Source organism: Gossypium hirsutum, chromosome A13 (assembly GCF_007990345.1).
Source record: "Gossypium hirsutum isolate 1008001.06 chromosome A13, Gossypium_hirsutum_v2.1, whole genome shotgun sequence".
Taxonomy (NCBI): Eukaryota; Viridiplantae; Streptophyta; class Magnoliopsida; order Malvales; family Malvaceae; genus Gossypium; species Gossypium hirsutum.
Genome location: NC_053436.1, coordinates 2,324,292 through 2,336,568, shown reverse-complemented (window position 1 = coordinate 2,336,568; position 12,277 = coordinate 2,324,292). Strand labels below are relative to the sequence as shown.

Here is a 12,277-nt window from a genome sequence, read left to right as displayed (position 1 = left end):
TCGTCAATGTTACAACAGTGGGCTGAAGCATCATAAATGCTCATTTGGATAGGCTTCACATCCTCTGGTCTATTTACTTTGATCATGGAAGCCAATGTAGCTAAAGCGTCGGCCATCTGATTCTCATCTCGTGGGAGATAACAAAAAGTGATGTCGTCAAACTCCTCAATCAATTCTAGGACTATCCTTCGGTAACTAATCAACTTAGGGTCTCTTGTTTTCCATTCGCCTTTGAGCTGATAAATTACTAATGCCGAATCCCCATATACCTCAAGTACCTTGATTTTGCGTTCCATAGCCGCGCGGATTCCCATGATACATGCTTCATATTCCGCCATGTTATTTGTGCAATCAAAATCTAGTTTACTGGTGAAAGGATAATGATCACCGCTTGGAGATACCAAGACTGCTCCAATCCCGTTGCCCATGGCATTTGAGGCTCCGTCAAAATTTAATTTCCAAGTATTGCCTTCTTGTGTGCTTGCTTCAGTAGTTGCCACATACATCAGATCCTCATTTGGGAAATCAAAGTTCAAAGGCTCATAATCGTCCAGGGCTCTACTTGCTAGAAAATCTGCTATCGCGCTCCCTTTTACAGCCTTTTGATTCACATAGGTTATGTCAAATTCAGATAGTAGAATTTGCCATCGGTCCATCTTTCCGTTTAGAGCAGTTGACTCCATCATGTATTTCAGAGGATCTAACTTTGAGATTAACCAAGTCGTATGGTACAACATGTATTGTCTCAATCTCCGAGTAGTCCAAACCAATGCGCAACATAATTTTTCAATTGGCGAATATCTCGTTTCGCATTCAGTGAACTTCTTACTGAGATAATAGATCGCTCTTTCTTTTCGTCCTGACTCATCATGTTGGCCGAGCACGCACCCCATGGAATTCTCAAATACTGCCAAGTATAGTATCAGTGGTTTGTCAGGGCAAGGTGGCATCAGTACTGGGGCGTTGGACAAGTAATGTTTAACTCTTTCGAAAGTTTTCTGGCACTCCTCATCCCATACACCTGGATTGTGTTTCCTAAGAAGACGGAATATGGGGTCACATTTCTCAGTTAATTGTGAAATGAATCGAGCGATGTAATTTAGTCTTCCTAGGAAACCCCGAACTTCTTTTTGAGTACTTGACGGAGGTAATTCTTGTATGGCCTTAACTTTTTCTGGGTCAATTTCAATTCCCTTTTCGCTGACTAAGAATCCTAGCAATTTTCCTGATCTAGCCCCGAAAGTACACTTGGCTGGGTTAAGTTTTAGCTGGAACTTCCTTAACCTCAGAAACAGTTTTCTCAGAACTTGCACGTGTTCCCTTTCTGTTCTGGATTTTGCGATCATGTCATCAACATAAACTTCTATCTCTTTATGCATCATATCATGGAATAATGCTACCATGGCTCTCTGATACGTTGCTCCCGCATTTTTCAATCCAAAAGGCATTACTTTATAACAAAACGTCCCCCACATCGTTATGAATGTGGTCTTCTCCCTGTCTTCAGAAAGCATCTTAATTTGGTTGTACCCGGAGAAACCATCCATGAAAGAGAACAGTGAGTATCCGGCCGTGTTGTCTACCAATGTATCGATATGAGGCAGTGGGAAATTATCTTTTGGGCTGGCTTTGTTCAAGTCTCTGTAGTCCACACACATTCGCACCTTCCCATCTTTCTTAGGAACAAGGACTATATTGGCTACCCATTCTGAGTACTTGACCACCTGTAAGAAACCAGCATCAAATTGCTTCCTAACTTCTTCCTTTATTTTTAGCAAGACATCAGGCCTCATCCTTCGGAGCTTTTGTTGGACTGGTTTGCATTCTTCCTTTATAGGCAATCGGTGCACCACGATATCAGTACTTAAACCTGGCATATCTTGGTAGGACCATGCGAAGACATCTTTAAACTCTTGAAGTAACTCAACAAGGTCTCGCCTTGTTTCCTTGGCAATGCAAGTGCCAACTTTTACCTCTCTGCCCTCTTCTAAGATCACAACTTCTACTGATTCCTTATAGGGTAGAATTTGTTTTTCTTCTTCTTCCATCATTCTTAACAAATCCGGAGATAAAACGCTGTCTTGGTCACCCTCAAAATCTTGAGGATCATCTATACTCATGTCTTGCTCAAATAAAGACTCTGAATTAGTAACAGCGTCGCTTATCTCGTTGATATCTGAAGACCTGTTATTGGAACAAATGGAGGCCCAAATAAAAGAATCTAAGAATACTTGTATGCATAGTATGATTATAAAGGGGATGAAAAGAATGAAAGAATATTTGCTCAAGATGAAACTGAATGATAAGTTTTCACTGAAATTAGATTTTGGACATGTGCCTTTTACAAAAGATTCTTATCACCCCCAGGCTTAGGGCAACAAGTGTTCTGAATATTACTCTGAATTAGTTCTAAATGTTACAGGGATCTCTTCTGCAGTCCAGTTATTCAGAACACTTCCAAGTCCGTAAGGACGAATGCCTGATAAATTCCTTTCCACCCTTTCTTCCGCGGATATGGCATTGATGTCCAACATCTCAATCCTTCCTTCTGTAACCTCATCATTCTCTTCAGGGTGGACAATTCCCCCTAAAACAAAAGTCTTAGATATATGGGGAAAGGTTATCGGTCCCTACTTGACTTCTATCTCGCCCAAATGTGCTCTTCTCTTTTCTTGCTCTTTCTCCATCTCTTTCCTCATTTCCCTCGCATTAGGCTTATATCCCAAACCATAACGGTCCTGTTTGTTAACTAGGATCGGTACTCCGACCCTTCCCTGGAGGTATTTTCCCAATCCTCTTCCAGGCAATGCTCACTTTCCCATCGTTAGCTGTAAGCTCATTGACGTAGCTTTGGATATCTTAGGCTCTGGGATTTGCTCATCTCGATGACAAATGTGGCATTTACGAATTCCAATGATCGGAATGAACATTCTATCGCTTCACTATCAGCCTCTATGTATGGCATATCATCGGTGACTGATGCAATGATGTCTTCTTCTGCACCTATAGTCACCAATCGACCCTCTATCACCAATTTTAACTTTTGGTGAAGTGACGATGGTACAGCTCCTGCAGAATGGATCCAAGGCCTCCCCAATAGGCAATTGTAAGATGGTTTAATATCCATTACCAAAAAGTCCACCTCGTATGTATTTGGACCAATCAATAGAGGTATCTCGATTCTTCCTATCACTTTTCTCTCAGTGCCATCAAATGCTCTCACTATATTTTGGCATGATTTCATGTGAGAACTATCCACAGGTAGCCTGTTTAATATGGACAGGGGTAAAACATTCAGGGCCGATCCATTGTCAACAAGTACCACCGGTAGTATACACCCCTTGCAACGGGCAGTGATGTGCAAGGCCTTGGTAGATCCCATACCGCCTGGCGGGATCTCATCATCGTTGAAGAAGATGAAGTTATCGACATTTATATTGTTAACCAGGCGATCCAATTTGTTCACTGAGATATCTTTAGCGACATAAGTCTCATTTAGCACTTTTACCAACGCATTACGATGTATCTCTGAACTTAGAAGTAACTCGAGCACTGAGATGCGAGCGGGTTGCTTATGCAATTGTTCCACCACGCTATACTCGCTATGCTTCAAGAATTTTAGGAATTCTCTAGCCTCATTTTCAGTCACCGGTGTGTTAATATACGGTTCAATTCCGGTCGTCTTCGTTTTATCTTGTTCAACCGCCAAGGCTTTTCCTTTTATAGGCTCCCTTTTTGTATTTCCCAGGTCGTAACGTTTTCCACTACGAGTATAGAAGCCTGCGTCATTACCCTCTTCTGAAGCATTTATCGGGTTCTCCTCTCCCGTGATCATCACATTGCAGTCGTAATTCCAAGGAACCTTTTTGCTATCTTTGTAAGGAAAGGCCACAGGTTTTTGGATTATGACCCTTGGCGCCAGTTGTATTCCAGATCCTGTACTCGTTGGCCTTGAAATAATCACCACTGGGTGATTTGGGGCCTTTCCCGTAGGCCCCTCCTCCGAGGCATAAAATTCTCCATTTTCAAGTCCTTTGATCTCTTCATAAAATTCTATCTCTTTGTTGTTCATCAGATTTTGCACAATGGCCTTGAATTCAGTGCAGTTTTGAATGTCATGGTCTTCTTCAGCATGAAACTCGCAGTACGTCTTCGTTCCTTCGGGCTTTTCTTTTGAATCTTGTTTGATGAGACCTCCTTCTATCATTTGTCTCCAGACCCAACTCAATGGGGTTTTTATCTCTGCAATGTCGGTTTTGATTCTCTTTTTCTCACCTTCGATTATTGCGTTTACCCCTTTATCAGCATGGTTGGGTAACGGATTCGCTGCTACGTTGGGTCCTAATGGGTTGTCAAACTTCACAATCCCCATCTTAATGAACCTTTCCACCGCCTTTTTAAACCCAGTGCAGTTCTCAATTGAGTGTCTTGGTATCCCTGCATGGTATTCACATTGGGCATTCGTGTCATACCATTTGGGATATGGAGGTTGCATGGGCTCGAGATAAAATGGAGATACTATGTGTGCATCAAATAACTTTTGATACAGTTCCCCGTATGTTATTGGAATGGGCATGAATTGAAGTCTCTCTGTGTTAGTCCTTGTGTTGGGCCTTGTGTTGGGTTCCTGCCTTGAGGGGGCTTGGTGACTAGTGGTTATCATTTTTGGAGGGCCAACAGTAATCGGTTTTGAATGGCTCTTGCTATATGTGCTTACGTTGTTTACTTCGCCCTCTTTTTTTCTTGGGGCTGGTCTTTTGAAGTTTTCCCCCGTGTCAATCTTACCGCTCCTTACCGCGTTCTCAATCATTTCACCGGACATTACCATATCCGAGAAGCTCTTGGTAGCACTCCCCAACATGTGGTTGATGAACGGGGCTTTCAAAGTGTTGATAAACAACATGGTGACCTCTTTTTCCAAAAGGGGTGGCTGGACTTGTGTTGCCACTTCTCTCCATCGTTGGGCGTACTGCCTGAAATTCTCGCTAGGCTTTTTTTCCATGTTTTGTAACGTAATTCGATCGGGTGTTATATCCGTTACATGACTGTATTGCTTCATAAAAGCTTGCGCCAAGTCTCTCCATGAACTAACTTTAGCACGACTCAGTTGGTTGTACCATTTGGCTGCAGATCCGATCAAACTGTCCTGGAAGCAGTGGATTAACAGCTGATCATTGTTGACGTATCCTGTCATTCTTCGACAGAACATAGTTATATGAGCTTCAGGACAACTAGTCCCATTATATTTTTCGAATTCCGGCATTTTGAACTTAGGTGGGAGTACTAAATCAGGGACCAAACTCAGATCCTTGGCGTCAACCCCGCGATGATAGTCGATGTTCTCCATGACTCTAAATTTTTCCTCTAACCATCTACATCGGTCCTCTAGTTGTTTTGGCAGGTTCATTATTGTTTTTTTCTGTTTCTACCACGTCATCGAGGTCCGGGACCACAGGATTAGTGGGATTATCCCCGGGATTAGAACCCGAGCCCATTTGAAAATGCAATGGTACCGAGGCACCAGCCAGATTTTGAGGTCTAATGGTAACCGGTACCCTCTGTGGGTACACCTCTGGTTGTGCTTGGATGTTAGTTGGGGTGAAACTTGGAGGATAAACAGGGTCATCGTGATCTTCCCCAGCATTAACTACGGGGTCTTTTCCTTTGTTATTTCCTCCAGCCAATAACTGCTTTAATTGGTTCATCACAGTGTTCTGGGATTCTAACATGTCCTGCTGGATTTTTTCCAGTCGTTCATGCATCTGATCTTGCATCTCTCGTTGCAACTGTTCCAATCTTTCCAACCTTTGATCCATTGCTTTTGTTTGGCGACGAGTACCGTAGTAATATTTGATTAGATTTTTGTTGGTTTCCAGGGTAACTGTCATAATTTAATTTTATTAGGGTCATTTTATGAAACTTACTGCATATGATGTAATGCAAATGTATGAGATGAATGCAAAAAGAGGCATTGATTCGAATTCAATTTCATTAGAAAACTCAACTAGAAAGCAAATTTCTTTACATAAAATAAATTACATATACGGCTTCGCCTTTATACCCAAAGCCTTAACCTTCCTAAGAAGCCAAGCTAAATCTCGACCTCGGCTCGATTCTGACTCATATTTTAAACTCAATACATCGACCTGAACTGCTAATGTTTGCAGATGATCAGCCACTTCCCGCACTTGAGTCACAGCTTCGCCTATAACGTAATCTCTATCTTTAACCTGACTTTGAGAATGATGGAATTGCTCTTGCCATTGATCATTACTCCTCTCAAGAAGCTCCATTCGTAGCTCAGAATTGTGTAATGCGTCCTCAAGCTCCCCTATCTTTCCTTTCAGTTCTTCGATCTTATTTAAGCTCGCTCTTAACTCGATCATGGAGTTGCGACTACGGTACGAGTGAAGTGACTTTTCTAGCTCTGCCACCTTAGCCTTTAATCTTGCCTTCTCGTTTCGGCACTCTAACAAACTCCTTTCCAAAGCGTTTTCTCGAGCTCGAGCATCTTGAAATTTCTTTTCCCACTGATCGGCCCTATTCTTTTCCTCATTGATCTCTTGTCGCCACTGCTCTGACGTTTTACCCAAACCGACAGTTCTCATTGACAATCGCAGCTTCTTGTAATATGTTTTTAGACTATCCAAATCCTCTTCAGCCTTGTTCTTTCTCTTCCTTAATTTCTCGGCTTCTAGCTTGTGGATATCGATGTCTAATCCCAAATGCATTCTTTCTTCTTCTAGCTGTTCTATCCTCTTTTCCAACTCAGAATTTCTTTTCTCAAAGTCTCGTTTGATGATCTCTAATTCTGACGGAGCTACTTGTAGATGCTCCTCTATAGACTGAACACAATCTTCCCTCGGCTTAGGGATGTTGTCATTGACTCTTTTACTCCACCACCCATAATATTCGGGAGTTGTCATCGCTCCTACAGTAAATCTTTTCATTCGGTGAACCTGTTTCCAAGCGTTAGATATTTCTCGAGTTTTTCTCTTGTAGTTTTCATCCTTATAAAAAACTCACATTGAGCCAGCCCTTGTGTTACTGGTATGAACTGTCTCGATCTATATTGTCTTAATACGAGTAAAGGGGCATAACCGACAGCTCCCCAAATTCTGAGTAAAGGGACCCAGTCGAAATCACCACATCGATACAGGATCTCGTCGGGTACCATCCAAGGAGCTTTCCATTCAACGTCATCCTCCTGAAGATTTTGGAGAATCGTCATCCACTTCTCTTCCGTGATGTCGTCTCGTCTTGGTGTAGCAACTTGTTCCTTCAATGGGGAATAACCTTCTGAGAAGACTCGATAAGAGACATTTTCCACCTTCCAAAAGTGACTATGGAACCACACCAATAGTAGCTGTGCGCATCCGATGAACCTTCCCTCCCCTGCTCTTCGACATGCGCTTAGAGATCTGAAGGTTTCTGCTAAGATTGCCGGGATGGGCGTGACTCCCTTACTAAGCCGATCGAACAAATCAGAGACGGCCTCATCTATGTGCCCTAAAGCTCTAGGGAAAATTACCAATCCATAGATACCTAGAGCGAAGACATCCACTCTTTTCTTCACATTAGGGTGTGCTAATACTAAATCTCGCAAGCTTTTCCAAGGAACGCATTTACTGTCTCCTTTCTGTTGGATTCGGGCAGCGACCCACTGTTCGCTCATCCCTGTAATGCTCATCAATTTTTTAATAATGTCGGGACACTAGCAGCTCTAGAATAGGCCTTGTCAATTTGAATCTTTGGACATCGAAGCAAGGTCGTATATTCTTCCACGGTGGGCACCAAATCCACTTTTCCAAAAGTGAAACAACTGTAAGCAGGATTCCAAAACTGGGCTAGGGCTCGGAATAAATGCTTGTCCACTTTGACACCAAGTAAGTAAGGCAAGTCCCCATAGTCACAGTAAAACATCTGCTTGGTCCCATCGTCCCATTGATCCCATATTTCCTTCATTTCTCGAAGATCATTTTGGATTACGCTGATACGGGTGAAGTCCCATAACTCTGATACGTACCCTTCTGCAAGACTATCGCCTTTCTCTTTCCACATCGTCTCAGCCCACACTCGTACAGCTGCATTGTCTTCTACTTTATCAAGAAACCTCTTTTCCATGATAAGCTTTCTATTATACTGAACGTGAATCGACACCTCTTTTGAAATGAAAATGCCATGCAATCACAAACAAAACAAATCAGCGCTAGGATTTAAAGTAAACAATAATAAATAAAACATCTATTCGGTAAGCACTAGGGTTTAGAATAACTCTATCTCGGTGGGTTCTTACGGCTCGCTATAGTGGTTTGGTTCTAAAGTAAGGGTACCTGAACTAGCAGATTCCTCGATCCTTACCCATTATAGGCTCATATGGACCGAGTTCAGTTCAGGGGAATACATTTCCCTATGGCCATGCGGAGATGAAAATCTCACGAAGACATAGGTACGGATGTATCCCGGAAGCGATTCACTATCCTATGCGGAGGTGAAAACCTCACGAAGGCGTAGTTTCTCACTCCCACTTAAAAGGGTATGACCAGCGGTCATGCAATGCAATGTGCAGAGGTATAAAAGAAAATACAGAACACGATAAAAAAAATATAACTCAAAATAAAAGAGATGCAATGAGAGGATCGTAAATTTAAATTGAATTTTCCACTTTCAATAAAAAGACAAGAAATAATCAACACGTGGCTTGACTCTCTTACTGTCCCCAGCGGAGTCGCCAAGCTGTTGACACCATTTTTTGGATGAAAACGGGGTCGACTTGGATTTAAAAAAAGAATGAAAACGGGAGTCGCCACCAATCCTTTTTGATGAGGTGTGATCGGGTCACCTTAAAAAGTGGTTGTTTTTTTTTAATAAATGATTTAATTTTATTAAAACAACGATTTTGGTCTACGAAATTCAGAAAAATGAGTTCGGGAGTCGGTTACGCACGAGGAAGGATTAGCACTCTCGATACGCCCAAAATTGGTACCTAGTTGATTAATTAGTGTCTTAGTGTCGAAAATTGGAAATTTGAAGAGTTTTTTTTTTTAAAAAATACGATCCTTGAAAGAAACTCTGATAACGTGAATTGGAATATAAGATTCTCTTGTTCCGAAGGAATATCATATCCAGCACGTTAGAACACGATACTCTAAACCATCGAAACCAAGATCATCTTATAGTTTAATGAAACCATGCTTTGAAGCTTTAAGAGGATATTTGGCTATTTAGTCGAACGAGAAATCGAAACCCAGCACGTTAGGGCACGTTTTCTCGATTTTCCAAATGCGAAATATTGCCTTATTTAGAAAAATTTTCCTTTTGATGCTTGGTACTAATGCTTGACAAAACAATAACGAATACGACAAGGTGAGCAAAGTAAAGTGAATAACAACAATACAATAGGCAAAATGAAATGACGAGACGATTACATCAACAAAGCATACAAATAAATAAATAGAACTAACATTTTAGAAAAAGCACAAGTGTAATGGATAAATAAACAAACACCAAATAATAATGATGACGATAAATACAATAATGTAAAAATATATATGCATGTATAATTTAAAGCCATAAAATAAGAAATGCATATAAATTACAGAATATGAAAACATAGATAAATATATACATATATATAAAATCGGTAAGTATAAAAATAAAAATGTAAATGTGTGTATATATATTTACAAATCGTGATAATATAAAAATATATGTATGTGAATTATAAAATATGTGAAATATACAAAAAGCATTTTTAAGAATATAAAGAATATATAAGTATGTATATGATGTAAAATATGCATAAATATATGTAAGTATATAAGAATTATGAAATATGAAAAATATATTTAAGTATGTATAAGTACGTATATATACATATTATAAATATATAAGTATATAACAAAGCATAAACTAATAAAAAAAATAATTATAATAATAACATTGGAATATAAAAGAAATAAACATAAAATTAATAAAATATTAAAATAAAGTGAAATGAAAAATATTAAATATGAAAAAAATATATATGTATACACGTGCGTAATAAAAATAAAATGACAATATATGAATAAGAAAGTAAATATTTAAACAAATAAAATAAAAGAATAATGAATAACTAATCAAATAAGTAAATAAATGGACAAATAGATAAAATAACAAGGCTTGACTAAAAGTTTAAAGGAATTTAAAGAACGAGAAAAAAATATAATGAAGCAGGGGACGAAACTGTAACTCGCAAGTGAAACAGAGGGTTCGAAAGGGAAAATATCCCTATGCTCTTAAATGCCATGTTTTATGCGGGACTAAAATGGGATACCAGTAGAGTTCTGAGCCAAAATTAAAAGAAAAAGAAGGGACAAAAAAGAGGGGCCAATCGAAGCAGATCAAAAGAGTGGAAGGACCATTTGCATAATTTATCCCAAAAGCAGAAATATGCTTATCCTGGGGGTTGTGACGCAGTTTCTCTAGTTATTAAGACTAAAAATAAATAATAATAAAAAATCACTTGAATGGCCATCTGTCATTTTCTACAAAAATCAAAACAAATCCTAACCCCCATTCTTTATCCCTCATTTGAAAGCCAGGCATCCTTATCCTACAATTGGAAGAAGAAGGTTTTCCCTTTATTCTCTTTTGGGCTCGGTTTCGATGATGGAGAAGGAGACTCCGGCGACGTGACCGTGAGGCGATTCAGGTAAGTTTTTCTTTTCTTCTCCCTTTTATTTTCATATTTTTATTTAAAATAGATTTATAGAAAAATGAAAAGAAAAACAAGAAAATGAAGAGACAAAAGATTAAAACGAAACCTTTTCTTTCTATTTTGCTTTTTTGATTTTTTGGATCTGCCCGTATTACAGTGTTTTTTCTTTGTATTCAAAAAAGAAAAACCCCTATTTACAATCGTTTTTCTCTTTTGAAATCTCCAAAAAAAATCCCCCCATTTCAAAATACAATCCGTTTCCCCTCAAATCCCTCATCCAAAATACAATCTGTTTTTCCCTCCTTTGAAATATCAAAAATCCTCCCTCAAAAAGTGATAAGCTTTGGCCTTTATAGCCGGATTACAACTTTTTTATATTTTTATTTGGATCGTTCGTCTGTTGTTTTCTGCTTTGTTGGTTGCATGTGGCTCTCTGTTTGCAGGTGTCAGAAGGCGTCAGACGCATGGGTGGCCGGTGATAGGCGAGCAGTGGCGGTGGGCGTGCGCAGGAGGTGGCAGCAACAAACATGCGGCTGGGGTTTCTTTTTGTGTTTGAAAGTTGGTGTAGTTTTGGGCCATTCAGGCCTCTAGGGTTTTTATTAATATTGGGCATTTGGGCTTGTAATTTTTAGGTTTATTTTGCTGGTATGGGCCCGGACAGATTTTGGGCTTTACACTTACCAATTGCTCTAGACATGGCTAAAACACCAAGAACTCTAGGGCCGTCCCAATAAATTACTTTGCCACTGGCTTCTTCTATTCAGAGCAATTCATCGGGTCGATCCGGCTACAATCGAATAATATGGAAGTACACAATTAAAAAGAGTGCTAAAAATTTAAGCATATTGAATTTGAAATTCATATTAAAAAAATTGTTTGATAAATCAATAAATATAAATACGGAATATGATTTTTTATAAAAATCATTATTGATTTTTTAAAACAATTATTTATTTATTAATTTTAATCTTATAAATATAATATTATATATTATTTAGATATTTGATAAAAATAAATATGATAATTTAAATATCTTATTTAAAAAATATATAATTTATTTGTAAATAAATACTTATCTCCTTATCTTATACATAAAAAATAAATTAAAAACCTTGAAATAAAGAATAAAATGTCTCACCTTGTGATCGTCGGAGAGCGGGAAAGCGGCACCATTTCGACACAAAACAGCGCGAGAATCACCGCAATTAGCGACAATGATATTATCCGGGGTGATTATAGCAACTACGGCGGTGGATCCGACGGCGTCGCACTGTGGAGTTCGAAGCTCACATCGGCAGGTAGAACTCTCCTTGGCGTTTACAGTCCATTCTCTAACTTCTTCATCCATCCTCTCAAAGCTTCTCTCCATCGTATTCTTCCACTCCACCGCCTTCAAACTGCCGCATGCTTCGACTTCTTTTTTCACTATCTCGTGAAATCGATCTCTACACTTCATCGCAACCTAAAAAAAAAAATTTAGTTATAACATAACTAATTAAGTTTGTTAATAAAATTGAATTTAAGAAATATTTCAAGATTCGATTTAGTACATGAGTGCAGCCGTGGCCGTCGAGA

The 12,277-nt window shown here is 39.2% G+C and overlaps 2 protein-coding genes across 2 annotated transcripts; one reads left to right on the top strand and one right to left on the bottom strand.

Moving 5' to 3' along the window:
• The first annotated feature begins 10,496 nt into the window (after positions 1-10,496).
• Positions 10,497-11,465, top strand: LOC107931632 (uncharacterized). The gene is made up of 2 exons (XM_041084439.1): positions 10,497-10,696; positions 11,146-11,465. The coding sequence occupies exons 1-2, from the start codon at positions 10,512-10,514 to the stop codon at positions 11,291-11,293; spliced, it is 333 nt and encodes a 110-aa protein (XP_040940373.1). The 5' UTR covers positions 10,497-10,511; the 3' UTR covers positions 11,294-11,465.
• On the bottom strand, positions 11,195-12,270 carry LOC121212153 (protein phosphatase 2C 37-like). The gene is made up of 3 exons (XM_041084438.1): positions 12,253-12,270; positions 11,841-12,164; positions 11,195-11,489 (listed from the first exon to the last, which is right to left on the bottom strand). The coding sequence occupies exons 2-3, from the start codon at positions 12,156-12,158 to the stop codon at positions 11,463-11,465; spliced, it is 345 nt and encodes a 114-aa protein (XP_040940372.1). The 5' UTR covers positions 12,159-12,164; positions 12,253-12,270; the 3' UTR covers positions 11,195-11,462.
• Positions 12,271-12,277: the final 7 nt, after the last annotated feature.